The 18,757-nt window shown below is 40.5% G+C and overlaps 1 protein-coding gene and 1 pseudogene across 2 annotated transcripts; both read left to right on the top strand.

The window, feature by feature from the left end:
• The first annotated feature begins 3,695 nt into the window (after positions 1-3,695).
• Positions 3,696-8,091, top strand: LOC310923419 (beta-sarcoglycan-like; annotated as a pseudogene). The gene is made up of 6 exons: positions 3,696-3,722; positions 4,949-5,158; positions 5,945-6,130; positions 6,232-6,394; positions 6,907-7,038; positions 7,879-8,091. The product of its transcript is annotated as a beta-sarcoglycan-like (transcript).
• A 3,028-nt stretch (positions 8,092-11,119) lies between these two features.
• On the top strand, positions 11,120-18,522 carry LOC310923413 (uncharacterized protein; the record flags this gene model as incomplete). Its single annotated transcript, XM_083885430.1, has 4 exons — positions 11,120-11,609; positions 13,925-14,094; positions 14,622-14,949; positions 16,022-18,522. 4 exons carry the CDS (start codon positions 11,120-11,122, stop codon positions 18,514-18,516), a joined length of 3,483 nt encoding a protein of 1,160 aa, XP_083741556.1. The 3' UTR covers positions 18,517-18,522.
• Between the last annotated feature and the right edge of the window lie 235 nt (positions 18,523-18,757).

Genomic DNA, 18,757 nt, shown 5'->3' with positions numbered 1-18,757 from the left:
CTTGTCAACGAACCCCGGGAGCTCCCTTTCTGCATTCCCTCTAAACTATTACATGCAGCTCGTAGCTGTCGAACCCAATAAAGGAATTTAAGTGCATTTTTGTCGCCCGACTTGGCCAGATTAGCAAATTTGACGAACACTGCAGCCCAAAACACGGCAGTGTCCACGGATCGGGCAACTGTCTTAGGGAAATGCAGGAAGAGAAATCTTACAAACTTATTTAAATCTCCCTTAGAAAACCTGAAATTTGTAGCAACCAACAAACTCTTAACTTTACAACGCACTTCTCTCTGTGGCGCGCTCAGCCGTGCACCCATGGCTATCCGATATCAATTGCGCCCACACCACAACCAACAAGCCTCAAAACACAAGACAACTCAAAAACCAACACCGTCCGCACTAAAAACCGGCAAGGCCACGAACCTCTGAACCGGGGCGGGATCAACGAAAGACCAAAGCCACCAAGGCCACAACACAAACAACGAAAATCACAAAACTTAACTGAAAAGCGAAGAGCCCTTGGAAACCAAAACCCGAGAAAAGCGAGAGAAAGGACCCAAAACGCGGCAGGCTCCCTCCCCACTCCCCCAGGGGCTGCGCAGCCTAGGAATCTCGGGTGTCACCCCGAGACTCCCTCCCCCTATTGCGGAAAGGACCACCTCCCCCCGGGTGGCGGTATCCCCTTTCCTTCCCACGGGTAAGCTTCCTCCCGAAACCTCCTCCCCCCTGGGAGCGAAGGGCTTTTGGGGATACTTACCCGTCCAAGGGTCTTCGGAAAAAGGCTTGAGGGTAGACCGGCCTCGAAGAAGACTCCCGGGTGCAGGGAGCTGCCTTCTTCACCCTTTCGGAGCGCTCAGCCTAAGCTGCTGCTCTACGAAAGGTGCGCAGACTGCGAAACAGCCTGGAACTGTAATCCGCAACGAACCCGATGGTTCGCTTGTCGCTTCCTGCGCCGCTGCAGGAATCAGGCGCTGACACTGAGGGGCCCCACGTTGGGCGCCACCCCTGCCGCCGTGCGCTTGCCCTGTGTGGCTAGCCCGGAGCGCACGTAGCAGTACACCTGATATTTGTGGTCCTCCACCTAGGCCAACGACCTGAGCTGCAGCCACGAAGCCGGTGATAAATGAGAGAAGGACTCTCCGGGAGCTTGGGGTCAGAGAAGTTTATTCCTGCCCGGGCACTCCAGGGAGAGCCCCGAGCAAACAAATGCACCGGCTTAAATACAACACAGAGTGGGTGTGGGGAAAGCGCAGAACAACCAATGAGCAGGAACCAGGGAGTGGCAAGGGTGAGGGGTGATCCAACCAGGAGTGACCAGGGAAAAGGCGGGAAGGGACCCAGCCAATCCCTAGGCCCAGGCCTCAGGGAGATTGGCATGGGGGGTGAGGGTGATGGACAGGGCCTGTGGCGGGAAGGACGGGCCAATCAGGGACTGTCTCCAGGGAGGGTAGGCAGAGGGTTATATAACTTAAGTGGTAAACAACAAGATGGAGTCAGGGGAACAGGGCCCAGGGAAGCCATTTTGGGTACATAAAACTGGGGTACACTAAACTGAAATGTACATAAAACACAGACAAATGTACATAAAACTTTACAAACCCCAACATGCATTACTACATCTGTGTGGGCTTTCTTACTTAAAGCTACAATCACGACGTTTTCCCCCCTGTAATTACATCTTTCCAACCTTTCCTTACTGAATGCATTAGAATACTCATTTTTTAAGGTTCACATTTTTAATAGGCAAATGAACAATGCATCAGGACTTCTATCACTCAGATAATTCACTACTTGAGAAAACATACTCCTTTTCAATTATAAAGATGCTGCAACCACAAGTATCTCTAAAAGAAGAATCATAGAAATTATGAATCTGGGTTAAAATCTTTCAACAGTTATTAAAATAATAATCTAGCAGATTGTCGGATTAAAAGAAAAAAAACAAAATCTGGTTTTCCATATTAGCTGAAATAACACATACAAGGAAAAGGCTCTTATCTTGCTTTGTCAGCAGTCACATGAAGTCTCCACGCAATTTCACCTGATTTTTAAGAGTTACAAACTGAAACATACACTACTGAAGGAGCAAAACCCAGAACTATGCCTAGGAAACAACAAAACTACATCACGTTCAGCAAATGCAGTTTTGAAAATTTTGCAATTTAAACTACACCTGCCAGAAGAATACACACTTTTTTACTTCCTTCCTTAATCTTTATCTGTAACCTGTGTATCACCTTCCACATAGATCACTCTCTAGGTCTTCAGGTTTTAATGACTCCGTATGGTTTTTACAAGCTTCCAAAAGAGCTGAAAATCCCACCCATGTGCCCATCAGCTTGTGTTTTGATTGCTGCAATATGCTTTCCTCGGGCCTTGGGGGAGCACTGTCAACCTGCTCACCTTCACAAGAACACAGCTACAAAAGTGCATTTTTCCAGCTCATTACAGCAACATAACACAGTGTTTCCATCTGCCAGCTCCTCTTTTCCTGCAACAGCAGCCTGAAACTGTTCATCTTCATTTTCCAAGACCTGAAAGACTATTCCCAACCAACTCATGATGGAGGGGTCAGCCCCCACTGCTGCTCAGCCCTCCTAAGGTCTACCTCACCATCCATTTGCAAGATTTTGAAATGCACGGCACTGTTCCTCCTCTGTGGTAGCTTTACCAGCTACTCTCAAACTCCCTAAAATTGTCCTTTGTCATGAATCCTGCAGAGAGTTACACTGGCTATGTAACTGTAACTCCTATCCAACCATAAAGTAAAAGAAAATAGCTGATTTTCCCTGGAAACGCTGCATCTCTTTCCTCACCAAGCACAGCACACAGCAGGTGGTTACAGGCTCCTGACCTGAGCACAAGCCCCATCTACATCCTGAAGGTACAGAAACCTGGGGATGCAGGAGTGAAAACTCTGTCACGATTTTCCACTGAGCAAAGTCACACCTGACAAGTTTCATGTTCCTCCGCCTCCTCTTTCCCTAATTTCACACCTTCTCTATTTCTTCCACTGTTTCACCTCCTCAGTTTCCTGTCACTCCCTGGATTCCACTACATTCCCTCTGCAGCCGAAACTCTTCCCTCAGTCCCGTTCTGACCCCTCGGGGCCGTGTGGCCTTGCAGCAGCCTCTTTCCCCTCCCAGAAGGGCTGGGGTGCTGGATAGCCCGTTCTCCGCCTCAGCACCTCTTTCCCCCCCGTTCTCCTGCCCGTTTCTGGCCCACGGCCGGTTTCTCCTGAGCACAAGCCCGCCCCGGGTCCTTTTCACCTGCCGCTCTTTTACTCCAACGCTCTCTCCTGTTTAGAGCCAGTGTGCCTCAAACCTCACTTTCAACCTCCGGCCCTTGTTTTCAGGGAGCCTCGCCATGGGCAAAGAGGCAAAAAGCCGGGGCTGGCACTCAGAGGTGTGTGAGGGGCGCCAACCGCAGGGGCGCGGGACGGGGCCCAAACCGGCCACTGCAACACCCGGCGCCGGCCGCCCCGGCCCGGGAGCGCCGGCACCCACCTCGTACTCCTGATGCCAGTTCTCCAGCTTCTCCTGCAGCTCCCGGGCGCTCCCCGCGCCCACCAAACTCTTTAAGTCTCTGGCCATGGCAGGATGTTAGCTCGCTCTTGGGGGTGTTGCGTTGACTCGATGTCGCTCCGGGAGCGCTCCTCGGGCGGCGCGGGTGTAACAGCGATGGTACAGCGGGGCAAGATGGCGGCGGCCGGCCCCGAGCAGGTCCGTACGCGGCGGGACACGGGCACGGGAGGGCGGCGGTGCCGTCCCCGCCGGGGTCAGGGGAGACCGGGCCCGCGGTGAGCGGGCGGGACCCGCTCGGCCGGGGAGGGGAGAGGCGGCCCGAGGCTGCTGTCCGGGCGGGGCGGGGCGGGGCGGCCCGCAGCGGCGCCGTGCTGCCCGAGGCGTGGGTGTGCCACAGACGGCAATGGTGCGTGCCCGGCACTGCACTGAGGCGCAGGGTTCTGGCCGGGGCGGGAGGCGGCGGGTGCCCCGGGGCCCGCAGGTCGTGTGTGCTCTGCAGGGCCACACGGGGCCCGAACATCTCCATAAACTTGTCAGGTCAAGCACCTTTCTCAGTACTATCTCTTAGCTCTTCAGCAGCAGAAGAAAACACGGTGTTGCTACTTCAGCGTAGACGTGCAAGTGCAGTCACTTAAGTGTAGCTTTAGGATTCAAGTGAACAAACTTAATTCCGTCCAAAAGATCAAGCTTCTTCTTTGAACATGTGAATCCCTAAATAACAAACCGTTCCGTTTTGGACAGCTACAAAAATACATTAAAGATTTATTTTCACTACGAATATGTACAAGAGTTTCCTCTATTAATTTGTTACATTGAGAGGAAATCCCTTACAATGTCATAACTTCAGATTATTACACGAAAGCCACTCCGGCCAAGTTCCCCATGCCAGGTGTGAAGCCTCACAGTATCTTTCTCGATGCTGCATGCAAGCAACAGGAGTTGAATGCAAACCCTGTACTGTCAAACTAATTTAAAAACTGTATCCACCATGCTCTTCTTGAATAGTCACTGAGAGTCTATCACATATGAGCACGGAGGGAACTAAAATCCTGTGTACTGGCAGATGACGTGCAGGATTATGTCCTGTATCATCTCTGAGAGGTAAAAACTTGATGAATTTCTTGGTAGCTGGTTTTAGGTTTTTAATTGTAACAATATAATTAATAATTCCCATCTGCCATGATAAATATTAAAGTCATATATTGTCTGAAAGTATCTGGATTTTAAATTTAGTCATTATGTTAGCAGAGGTTGCTGTGGTTCTAAGTGTGTATTCTGACAGCAGGGTGGCAGACGGAAAAATTATTCTCAACATAATATCCAGTATATTCCACTAGTCAGTTTACATTGTTTGCATACATATGTGTGTGTCATTGTAGCTAATTTACGTGCCTTTTGAAGCTAACCCATGCCCCGTGTTACAGCAAAGCTCTAACGGCCCGGTGAAGAAGTCTATGCGAGAGAAGGCTGTGGAACGCAGGAACGTTAATAAGGAGCACAACAGCAACTTCAAAGCAGGATACATTCCAATTGATGAAGACCGTCTCCATAAGACAGGGTTACGTGGCAGGAAAGGCAACTTGGCCATATGTGTGATTGTTGTTCTTTTTATTTTGGCCGTCATCAATCTGATTGTGAGTATAATAGCTATAGCGTAAGTAACATTAGGTCGTGTTTCATTCTGACAGTTCACTAAAAAAATAAAACTTCCAGGATGGCCAAGGACTTATAATGTACTGAAGGAGATTCCCACTTTTCTCCTTTCTTTTTAGTTCTTTTGTAGTCTGAGCAAGATTAGATGGAAGAATGGTGTAAATTCAGGCACGGTTATTTCGGTTATCATGGTCACCCCATGAGAAGTGTTACTAGTACATATGAATTCAGGATATATGGCATATAAAATATGGTTATATTTTACATTACAGAGCTGTATGTGAACATTTAGAATTAACTAGGTACTGCACTTTAAAACTTCATTGTTCTAATAACCACATTTTTATTGCTTGGTCAATGAGAAATAATAAATTATTTTTTGTAATTGCACATCCATCTCTGAGGATGCATTCTTGCAGTTCAACGTTAAGTATATACCAAGCTGAACTGTTCAGGAAATCTGTTTAGTCAGTGGTTACCCTTAAACAAAAGAAAGATGTAACTGTGGATGCAATTTAACATTTTATATATATAGAAATAATTTTAGCTACTGTTTCTAATAAGTCTAAAAATAATTTTAAATGCTTTTCATAATTAAATGTGTTATGATGTTTTCAATAGGAACAGACTACAGTAAACTCATACTTAAACCTCACTTAAACATTGACATTAATAATTGTTCAAATAAAACATCTAATTAATACAATAATTGTGGTAGGAAGATCCGAACAATCAACATGATGATTGAAAATGTGTTTCTCTTTCAGATTACCCTGGTTATCTGGGCAGTGGTAAGAATTGGTCCCAATGGTTGTGACAGTATGGAATTCCATGAGAGTGGCTTACTGCGGTTTAAGCAAGTGTCTGACATGGGTGTTATACATCCCTTATATAAAAGCACTGTAGGAGGGAGACGGAATGAAGACTTGGTGATCACTGGGAATAATCAGCCTGTAAGTTATAACATGAATTGAAAGTTTGTGAGCAACACTAGAGAATTACACTCACATTGCTAATTTGAAACATCATTAAGTTCATGACTTTGTTTCTGAAGATTGTATTTCAGCAAGGAACAACCAAGCTTAGCGTGGAAAAAGACAAAACTTCTATTACCAGCGATATTGGCATGGAATTTGTTGACCCACGAACAAACCCATGAATTTCATCTGCCAAATGGAGTTAAAATATTGAATGTACAAAAGGCCTCTACAGAGAGGGTATGTCTCTTATCTTTTGTAAGTAATAAGAATACAGCCCATTGTTTGTTTGTGTAAAAGTAGAGTTGGGTTAGTGGTTTTATAGAGGGCTGAGTGTGCCTTCGGAAACACTGAGCAATCGTGTTGCAGAAAAACCACTCACAACTATGAATACATAGGAGGAACAGGTTAAGTGAAAATGAGGGGTAAATTTACATCATCTGTCTTAACAGGAAGCCTGTATTTGGTACAAGTGTTAGCTGTGTATCTCATAAAATTGTCATATAAATTTGTGTTTTTTTATACAAGAAAAATTAATTTCACATACCTTCCAAAATTCACTGATCTTGTTTTGAAACTGAACGTGGGAAATAACAAATATGCAGAAGCTAATGGCAGAAGGGCAAAAAGTACATTCAAGGTTTTTATTACATTGCACAGCACTACTCTTACGGTAATTAAAGTTACTCAGACAAATGCAAGTAGCACATTTTCATTAAGGTGTAATACAGCTTTTTTGGTTATGTTCTTAGATTACCAGCAATGCAACCAGCGATCTAAACATAAAGGTTGATGGTCGTGCCATTGTCCGGGGAAATGAAGGTGTTTTCATCACAGGCAAGACAATTGAGTTTCGAATGGGTGGAAACATGGAACTTAAAGCAGTAAGTATTTCAAATTAAAGCAATTCTTCTAACAGCTTAGTTTCAAATCTAGGCTGATAGTAAACTGATGTAGCTTTATGTCATTTCAAATTTTATAAAATTACTCATGCACAGAAGTCATTTGGATTTAAATAGATGGTTTATTACTTTGCAGTTAAGTAGTGGTTGAATAGTTCCAGGTAATATTGATTTACCACTATTAAGACACCAAAAACCTACAACGCAGTTAAAGCTAATATATTGGCCTCTGTACTGGCATGAATACCAAAAGGAAGTTAATCTCCTCTGAAAGCTTAACCAGGGATGGCAATGTTTGCCAGAAGAGCAGAGCATATAGTTTGGAGCATTCTGTGCTGCTGCTCTAAGATTCACTGGCATTTCTTTAAGATTTTTGGAGATTAAGATGGTAGTATATATAGAACGATGGAAAAAAAGGATAAAAATAAAGGTATATGCACTTTCAAATGTGAATGAATTTCATGCATGAATTCAAACACTCTTTCCTGTTTCATGTCCATATTTTATATTTACTGCATTTGCTAATAAGAATGTAAAGTGGAAAGTCACCCTACTGCTGTCTTTCTCAATATCGATACACCACTGAAATAGCAAAGTACATTGCTGTATATAGTCAAGAAATCCACAGGCATTGCTGTAATTGTTATTAAAAAATTAAACATTTGCATACATACCTTTTTTTTTACTGTTGATTCTACAGCCATCCTAGACGTGTTATTTATCCATTAAACCAGCTTGTCCTTCTCAAAAACAATATGCCTTATTTACATTAGAAGTTGTAATTCTACAACTTCTTTTTTTTTTTTCCTGTCTCCTTACTAGGAAAACAGCATCATCCTGAACGGAACTGTGATGGTCAGCCCGTCACGACTGCCAAGTTCTTCTCACGGGGAACAGTTCAATAACGGCAACTGGCTGCGCTTCAAGCTGTGCATGTGTGCGGACGGGACGCTGTTCAAGGTTCAGGTGACAGGGCACAACATGGGCTGCCAGACCTCTGTCAACCCCTGTGGAGCCACGCGCTGAAAGAAACTGCTGCAGGGACAGGTCTCCTCCGTGTTTACACATATTTGTATGAAGTAATTGCATGCCTTCAAGGGTTTCTTTTTTTGCAGCAGTTTATGCTAACATTTCTTACACTGTATTTTTAAGGAAAGGCTGTTACAGTCAGCAGTATTAGGTCATCATCCTGTTAGCTGCAGTACTGGCACTGAATCTATAAGCTTTCAGTGTACGTGCATACTGAAGTACCTTCTCGAATTGGGATCAGTAGAATATATGTAAAAGAACATGATCTTGGCAACACCTCTACTGCCTACAGTAGTCTCTTGAGGAGGTTTTTGTCCTGTCTCAAGACCTTGAAGACTGCTGAGAATATAACCACAGTCTGAAGTACTTCAACACGAATGTCAACTTTTTGTTGAAAATAGATTCTCCTAGGATGGCTGAAGTGGCAGACTTTTCTCTGCTTTCTTGTTGATACATTGATTTACCCCAAACTTAGGTGGTTTACCAGATGTGTACTGAGGGGTAATGCCAGATTCACTTAAAAATATCACATGATTTCTGCCATGTATTCTCATGTTATTAAAAAAACTGTGCTATCATAAATAATATTTGCAAAGTAATACTGAGTATGGAAATGTAACTTGAATTTTGAAGTAGTCTTGCAGTTATTGAAGTGTTGCTTGAACTTCCATTCTGTCTGTGCAGTTAATGCATTCTGCAGTTGTTTAATTTATGTGAAATACTTACAAAATGTGTTTATATTAGAAGTACGTTTTTAAAGATGTACTTACAACTTGCTTACTACCCAAAAATAGTGTTTTCCGAGGTGCTCTAATGTGAACAGTGTCTGAGTCCATTACTCGATAGGTAATAATCTAAGCTTAACTGTTGCAGCAGTGTCTGAGGTCAGTTCTCTCCTTCCCCATAATTTTCAGTACTGATGCATTACTGAAACATCGGAATTAAATTCTGAAGTTAAACTGCAGTTTTGTAATTCTAAACGTGATGGGAGGACATCAGACTATGTGTATCAGAATTTGTCAACAGTGAAACTATGGTGAACTGGGGCCTGCTGCAGCCTTCCAGTGGCATTTGCAGCAGTGATGTGTTTTGAGCTAAAAATAAACCAGCTATTTATAAGATTCTTTCTTTCCCCACCCCATGTATTTCTTCAGTTTAAAATAGCTTGGTTTAGCAGTAGCGTCAAGTAATCTTAATATTGGAGGTCTCAAAAAACTGTTTGTAACAGCTTTTTGACAAGATTTTTGATAAGCACACCCTTCATTACCTTCAAGTTGCATGAGTTTTGCACATTAACTTCAGAACTGATTATTTGTTACATGAAGGTAAACCATCTACCCTTGTTTTACAGTGCTTAAAGTACATAGGATTCCATAAAATACAAATCAGCTCCTGCTGTAACAAGAAATTCAACTCTAAGGCCCCAATTTCTGAACTTCATGGAAGGCAGTAAACGCTCATGCAGAACGTGTATGGGTGGAAGTGGTTGCTGGAGGGATATTCATAAGTCAGGCATTACAGCACATGGGGGAGGTCAGAGGAGTTGTATTTCTCTCACTGCTCAAAGGCAGATTTTGATGCTCAGTAGTTGTTGGGGGTTTGGGGCTGGTCAGCAGTGGAGCCGTTCTGACAAATCAGAATAAGCAGAATATAATGTAGCAAAAACCACTGAGTTCTCACACTAAAGATTACGGGGAAGTACTAACATTTTGCATACTGTCTTTATGGACCTCAGACTTTTATCAGAGATAATAGTTACTAAACACTTTAACACACATTTTGCTGCTTTACACCCATCTTTGCTGCTAAGCGGTAACTCAATTTCTGTTACAGTTAAAAGGAGGAAATAAACTAACATTTTTCAAATTGTCACTCATGCTAATGGCAGCTTGTCACTTTCTGTATACAAATGGAAACACAAAATATAAAGAGCAGTATCCTCAAAGCTGACATACATCTTGAAAATGCCTTGGTCAACTAGATTACACACGTATTAAAGCTCTTCTCTGATTAATACTGACATGTCTATATGCTAGTATTGGATTCCCATAATTATCAAGAGTTCTTTTTAAAATACTGTGTGCAATGTACAGCTGAAAGATTTTGTCACAAAGGTACTCTTAAATCATGATCTGCAGAATTTTTTTTCAAGTGTGGATTTTTTTTGTCAAAATGTAGCAAAACCAGTCATAAAAATACCAAATGAAATAAATTATCAAATTTGCTAGCCACTATGTATTGTTAATATATTTTACATTTATATTACGCAGTTTGATAAACGTTGGCACCACACATGCCTTCTGTTGAGCATTTATTTATCTTCTAACTGCCTAAGGTACATTTTTCTGTATGTATTAAAAACATAGAGTAGAACACTGTTTATTTCAGTCCCACAGATGCACTTAAGATTTTTTGTGTATAAAGTGCATTCTACATGCCTGTGTAAAATGCTATACTGGGTACGCTGAAACAACTTGCATGTGAAGAGTTCTCACCATCTCTAAGTGTGGTGGTTGTTCCAATGGGTGAAAGGCTGTAGAATTTCAAACGTTTGTTTTGAAATAATACAATAAATTTTACAATGCAGCTGCTGTTCAGAAGTGTTTATTTTAAGAATATGAAGAATGTGTAAGAAACTGGAAGTATAAAAATTGTTCCACACCCCTTTGTCATAGATTGTATGTGGTGGACTTTGCTTAGTGTAATTGTGTGCAGTACCTGAAGCAGAGTTCAAAAGTCTCCACTGTTGTTAGATCTCAAGCTCCCAAGAAGCTGTGTTTCTCGACAAAAGGCTGGAAAAGAAAAAAAAGGTTCTAATTGTTTTTTGGGATGGATGGAGGGAGGGGGAGGTTACCAGTTTATTAATGTACTTTTTGAAAATAAGACTCCATTCTATTTAATGCAGAATGTTGGTAATGCTGTGGTTATTTGGTGTTGATTTTTTAAAATGTTTTTTTAAATGTCAAACTACATTTACTTTCTGTTCTTGTTGTGCTGAATTTAACCATAATTCTACATTTTAGATTTAGATATTATGGATAACCTTCACTTGCATGTCATAGCTGTGGTCCTTTACTTTAATCTTCCTGGATCAGTGGGAACCAAGTCACAGCGTATTCTTCCTGCTACACATCACCGTTCAGAGTGCCACTGGGATGGGCAGTTCTTACTGAATTGCTCTTTTACCAGAATATCTACTATTCCAGAAGATATATCAAAAACAGCAGTAACAGCTGATTTGAGTTACAGTAATATTAGAACTTTTGTGTGCTCTGATGGAAGAAATGAAGAGTGGATGCTAAAACACCTGAACCTCAGTAACAACCTGCTTTCCGAACTCACTTTAACTACTTGTACAAATTTACCCATTTTAGAAACTCTAAACCTCAATGGTAATGCCATCCACACCCTCACACTGGATATGCCTACACCTGCACACGGGTCTAAAAAGTACAGCATTGTTGATCGTCTCCTGCCTGCTTTGAAAGTACTGTCAGTTGAAATAAATAATACAGTTCCAAGAGGTAAGCATTTCAAAAATCTTTAAGGACTTGACTCCCAAGGGGTAGGTTGGTTTTGGATATAATTTCTATACCTTACTGAATCTAGAGTGTGACTTTCCCAATTTATTATGCTTAAGGTGAGGGAAAGTTTCACTGGCAAATATAGAGGTAGAAGTAAATCAGTTGTTTGTTTACTTTATTAGGTTTTTTAATAGTCTTAGCAACTGTACTGTGTTAATAGTAGTCAAATATAACTGGAGCAGTATTCTTGCTTGTTGTATAGAAAGGAGAATAAGGATCTTTGGAAAAACATCAGCCTCCACATTCCAGTTGTGAACCTTAAAGGTCAAAAAAATTACAGACTATGAATTTCATACTAGCCTTCAGAAGGAAATCAACACTATTAAATAAAACTTCCTGCAGTTTCAGTATTTCAGAGACAGGAAAATATATTTTGTTCATTCCAAACAATTTTGCTCAGTACCTTTAATACTCAATCACAGTGACACCTTGGTGTAACAGGAGAGGGCTGTAAGGTTTCAAGAGATTTTGAGAAAGGCTTTGCTGGTCACTGAACTATGCTGGGAGCTTAACCTTTATGCAGGGATGATTCATAGTGGCCAAATTATTTAAATGAAGCAGAAGCTACCAGATGAACAATGCTGTCCTATACAATATGTTGAATTTATTGATGTCTGATAACACCATCAGATTCATTAGAGTTTGAAAATACAGGACAAGTGATGACAAAAATACCACTTACCCCACAAAGTCACGCAAAGATGATAATATATTTTCCCCTACACAGGGTCATAAAAGTTCTGTTCTCCTTTTATGCTGTTAAATAATTCTCTGGCACAAAGAAAACCCATATCACTTAATGATTTTGTAGTGTTTGTACAGACAAGGTATCTATATAGACAGTATAAAAACCTTACATTATAAAATACATTGATGAAGATTTGATTTGGTTTTATAGATAAATATGACTGCCCATTAAAAGATGCCTTAGAAGGTCAGTCAGATGAATCCTCTTCTATAAGAGACTCAAATTTTTTAAGTTCACATTGCTGTGCATGGTACCACCATACTTTAAGTTATACTTTAATCCTATATTCATTTAAATACATGTTCAAAACATTCTTCTTGTCCAGAATACTTCACTAAAATTCTGAGGTTTAAGCTCTGGAAAGAAAACACAAACAGCAGTTCTACAGCAGAGGTTTCCCACAGAGAAACCCTTCTCCCAGCTCCCCAGGAGTGAGGCTGCTGCCATACCAGTGTATATTTTTGGCACAAGCTTAAATTCAGGGAAGTAGCCACAGTACAATTCCTCACACAGGTGCAGTGATGAATTTATGAACTTACAGAACTTCTGTATGCCTTTCCTATCACCCACCTCTAGTTTTATACCAGGAATGAATCATTCCCTCTGCTTTTCACAATAAACCCGAAGATCAATTACTCTGCAAACAGAGCTGCTGGCTGAGAAAAGCTAGTTCTGGTAAACAAGGTGACACCAAGGGCAAAATTGTTAAGAAGTAGCAGCTTCTCAACAATGCCCAAAAATCACTTTAGAGTGACACTGTGGTGCTGAACACTCATCATCAGTGGGAATGCTGAGTGTTCAAACGTCTGCCTCTCCCTTGGGCCTTGCAGGCTGGAGCTTCAGGGCTGCCTTCACAGCACCTCAGAAAAATGAGGTGTCTCCAGCTATCAAGTGTTCTGATGTAACGTGGATGTTATTGTAACTAGGATACACTGAAGATTATACTGCCATGCTTCATAATTCACAGGCAGACGGGCACAAGCAACAACATGGTTTTGTTTTCATTTCTTTTACATCCTAAGAATATAGTTCAAATAATTCCACAGATGAAAAACTCCCATGAAACCACCCATGCAAATGGATAGGAGATACTGTATCACCTTTTTCATCTTTATCTTTTACTTACAATTAACATATTAGGAACTTGTCAACTCAATATATTTTACCCTTTTCACATTCCTTTCCTACCTCTAGTTCTCCAGAGAAGCTTGCGCAAAGTACAGAGATCAAAATAATTTTGATAGCACAAAGAAATGCTAGTGCTTTTATGAAAGTGTCAGTTTTTAAGACATTCATTAACGGAATATTTTAATGTGCTAGCTGTTGATTCTATGCAGCTTTTAGAATGGGACAACCACTGATCAGGAAAGGCATAACACAAAGGCTGCAGCTACTCATTGCAATAGTGGAATGGAAGGAATTTTGTTGCAAAGCATTTTATAAAGACACTTGATGCAGTTGGGAAAACAAGACTATAAAATGTAAAATAGGGTTTTTTTCTTCCTAGGACTAGGCCTCCTGCAGTCTTTACAAACTGTCCATATGTCATCCAATGCCATACAACATATTGACCCAAAAGATTTTCAAAACCGTTCACAGCTGAAGGACATTGACCTGCGAAACAACAAGATAACTAAAATTCATCCAGATGCCTTCAGAGATCTCAACAAATTACAGGTTGTAAAGCAATACAACTGTTAGAATATTTTATTTTAATCATTAAAGATATTATTTACCAACTATTAAGCATGATTATATGATTCTTATTATAATACTAGTGTATAAATAAAAAACTAGAGCAAATGGTGAAAATATTTTTTTATATTTGCTTTTTACATGTAGGAAAACACATGCTAAAATGTACAAGATACAACCATAAATTCACAATTTCTCTATGCCACAAACCAATCTATAACTGCCTTAAACACATACATGTCCCCTTCTACCTCCATCCCTTCCATGGCAAGAGCCCTGCAGCTCCCTATTCACACAAAGGTAAGTCTACAATGGGAGAATTCTAAACACCACAATTTAAACTTTTCATCTGCATTAAAAAGCTTAGATCAACATTATTGAAATCCTAAGCAGATGTATTGTTCATAGAACTACAGAAGTGCTTGTACACTAAAACACTGTTGTAAGATGTTGGAATAAGGATTCCATTGTGAGCCTTATCAAATTAATTCTGAATTATTTCCAAATAGGTTTTGGATCTCCGTGGAAATGCTCTGACAATCCCTCTACCACAGATACTACTCAGTTTGAACTTTTTTCAACTTGAAGTGTATTTGTCAAAGAATGCCTGGATATTTAACTGCAGGCTAAATGCTTTTAAACATTTATTTCATTTTGTCTTTGACTCCACAAGGAAAAAATGGAGCCTTTCATACAATAAGTCTGCCAACAACTCCCAGAAACCTCTGCTGTATCTTTCAAGTTTCCATTTAAACTGCAGGGACGAAGTTTTGGTCAAAAGGGCCGCAGTCCCAAAAGGGACATCAGTGCTGACCTGTAACTTGGACAACATAAGAGGTATGTATATCAGGCACTCCATCCAAATGCTGCTAAAATCCAAATGAATGCAGAATAGTCAAATAAATCTGGTTTTTAAAAGTATGTTTCTAAAGACACTGTTTAAAAATTACTAAGTAACAGTTTAACATGCAAAAATATTTCATAAGAAAGTAGTATTCTGCTTAGAATATTTTAAAGTTAGGTTTACTGACTCTTGATCTCCTTCCTTACATCAAAGGAGGAAGTGATGCCAATTAATATACAAGTAAGTTTCAGTAAGTAATGCATTGCAAACGTATTGGTTCATTTTGGACTGAACAAAGGGCCAAATAATGGGATGGCACTTCTGAAGCATGTAGAAAACCAAGAAGGATGCAACAGTTTTCAGTGTTCAGCTAGAGCAAAATAAAATGAAAGTTTATTTGCAGAGAAAAAAGATTTCTATTTCTTCTAAAAACATACAGCTACCGTAGCACACACTTCGCTTACATTTAAAATTAATAGAGATCATTGAGGGTATAAGTAACAAAAGCTATAGAGCCAAGATTTACCACACAGATTGAAAACTAAGACCAAACTTAGACCAGAAGGTGTATTTGTCACGAGCCATAAGGCAAAATGGTTTAACTTTAAAGGGCTAATAGCACTTGGAGGTGGTAAGGCTTTCCCCTGGGAATACTTCATCCCCAAAAGAAAATATCAGAAATGCCACCTGCTTTGTCTGTTTACAAAAAGAGTCACAAAAACCTGGATAAACATCAGCACACTGGACTGCAGCAAAACTTAGCTGGGAACAAAAGCTGTTCCAAAGACAAAGCCAAAAATACAAATTGTAAAGTCTGCAATTAAGACCCCGTATGTAGTGTGTTTTTAGATGGCAGGCAGTGGGCACAGGCCCGCGATATGGTTTAACAGGCTTTGTACCATGTCAAATTATTCGGGATGGATAAAAGGAAAATGGGGTTTATAATAAACGGTTAAAATTATGAGAGATAGTCCAGTGTACATTCTTAAAAACATCACTGGACCCTGCAAACCAAGTACACTATGCTTTTAACAAAGACTGAGTTTGTATTTTCTTTCATTTCAGGCAATGGAATCTCTTGGTGGACACCTAAGGGCAGAATTTCAAAAAATCAGAGTCTTCCTCATATGACACTGGATAAAATGAATAATTTAGTGGTACACAATGCTGAGAAAACTGCTGAAGGATTATATTTGTGTCTTTTCAATACAAGAAAAGAGAAGTATCTCATTTACAGTATAGAGGTGAACGAAGAAGTTTCAGCATTGTTGGTTAGAAAAGCCAGGGACACTAACACTGGTTTTAGGCAGAACGAAACACAGCCAAACTTTGCACTGGCTGTCTCCCTCTCTGTGGTCATTACATTTCTTTGTGCTTTTTGTCTGGGTGCTTTTGCTAGACCCTACCTGGAAAGACTTTGGAGACTCATGCGCAGGAACAAAAATTCAGGTTCAGAACAGACATATTCTAATCAGGCTTTTTCAGATGAAACCTTGAGCAGAGAGCCTTCTGCAAGCAAGCCAACAAATACACAGCATAATACATTGTTTTGTGATGAGCGTTCTTTAAGAAACACACAGATTTTTCCTACAGAAACTTCTACTGTGTATCAAAATTTTTCTGGCAATGGTGTACATTCACCAAATCCCAAAGCAGGGTACCAGAAACCAAGCAATACTGAGATCAACATGAAGAAAACACCAGTGTTTCCAAAAGTCCAAACTAGTATAGACAGTAATGAAAGTACAGATATTTATGATACTGGACTATTTTTTTTAAGGACAGATTACCGGAACAGCAATGCACAAACACCAAACAGGAAAGTAAGAAACAACTCTGGTCTGCTGCAGTCTGAGATCACAAAAGCTACACCAAGTGCTCCAGAAAGAAAAGGTATTGTTTCACATAATGAACCCAGGCACACGAGAAAATTTAGGCAGGGAATGCAAAGCCGTGAAGAACAACTTGGTCTAAATGGCAACAAAAGTATACCTAGTGATATTGTACATTTTATTTCACCCAGTAGCTCCAGAAGAGATGCAGATATTGAGAATTTAAGCATCTATGAAATAATAGAAAACTCTCCCCTTACAAAGCATGACTGTAAAACGATATATTCAGATGAAAAAAATGCTTCAGCTGATGTATTTGGTGACAGCTCTTCAGCTGAAGGGATTCCATTCACAATGAGTGACTGTAGTTCTTTAGCAGACTTTGAACTGGAACAGCCTGATGTTAGTGACAACCTGCCAGTCTATCAGTCATCACTAGATGAAACGAATACAGACAGTGGAACTGAGAAGTTCGCAACACCGCCAGAGTCTCCAACCATTACTGCTGAACTTCAGCAGATTTGGAAAAATCAAGAAGAGAACAGTGCCTATTATTTTGAAACCACTATTAATTATGGATCAGACACCACCATGTATGAAACAGCATCCCCTCATTCTGATAAATGCAGTGGTCACATAAGTGTGTCAGATCCAGATACAGTCAGTTCTTCAAGTCAAGAAATTCCAGATACATTTGATTATTTTACTAATGCAGAGTCAACAGCACAAAACTCTATTTCTGATTCTCTCTACTGTCAAAGTACAGATTTTGGTAACACGGTACTTAAGTTAAAACATTTTCCCACATATGACACAGAGAAAACTTCTGAAGAGGATGGACTGCAGCTGTCTCTGCTTCCCAGAGAACCACAGCATTCCCTCAGCTTCAGTCACACGGAACAGAAAGACAATGCACCAGCAGGAAGTACAGAAGACAATGCACCAGCAGGAAGTACAGATGAGGACATAGCCAGGAAGTCCCCTGAAAAGAATGATGGCGAAGCAGACATTACATTAAGAAGAAACATGAGTACATCTGAGGACAGTGGCTTTATTTTTGCTCCTATTGATACTGGCTTGAATGAAGTTGTAAAAGAACCATCACCGCTACATTCCAGCAAAGAATCATCTCTTCAATTGCTACCTGAACACACATTTGAAAAACATTTCATGTTTGTTACAAAGCAAGATGACTTGCTACCACAGGTGAAGCAGGCTTGTGCAGATAAAATGCAAGGAGGTTCTGATGAGAAAAATTCTGATGGATTCACAGAATTACAGGATACCAGCAGCTGCAGTCTGCCTGATGAAATGCAGACTTGTAATCCTACGGCAGATCTGCTTCATCTTTGTAATTCTTCAGAATTCACAACAGATGATCACTTCCAACTGGATCAGAGTGATGATGAGGATACATATTCGTTCACAATCCCACAAGGTGTCTTCAATGAAAGTACACCATACAGTTCATGTTCCTTCCCACAAAAGCCTACAGGAAATACAATCTCTGAAAGCACTGATTCCAGCAAGATGAAGGATCATACTACTTTGACAGAACTGGAGAACCATTCTGATACAACTGTAGAACACATCCAAAATTCCAGTGAAAATCTCAACCAAAGAAGTCAGACAGATTCAGGACAGGAACAGTTTTTTGTTAAGAAGAAAAGAGCATTTGATGGATTTGCTAATATTTTGCAAAGCAGAAGAACAAACTTCAATAGTTGAAACACAAAATGGTAATACTAAGCTCCCCCAGTGTTTATGTCATTACAGCAGGTGCAAACATTATTTTGTTTTAAAGTGAAATTACTTCTGTTTAGAAGGGTACTCGTAAAAAACCCAATAACAGACTTTATAAAAAGCTACTCTAGAATATTAATAAAGCTGTTGCTGAATTATATTTACTTTCTCATTATTGGTAGTTGATACTAATATATCACTTCCCTTGGAATTTTCTTCAGATACT

The sequence above is a fragment of the Zosterops lateralis genome, assembly GCF_965231275.1.
Source record: "Zosterops lateralis genome assembly, contig: HAP1_HAP1_SCAFFOLD_52, whole genome shotgun sequence".
Classification (NCBI taxonomy): domain Eukaryota; kingdom Metazoa; phylum Chordata; class Aves; order Passeriformes; family Zosteropidae; genus Zosterops; species Zosterops lateralis.
The sequence above is the reverse complement of the archived record's forward strand: the minus strand, read 5'-3'. Positions and strand labels throughout refer to the sequence as shown.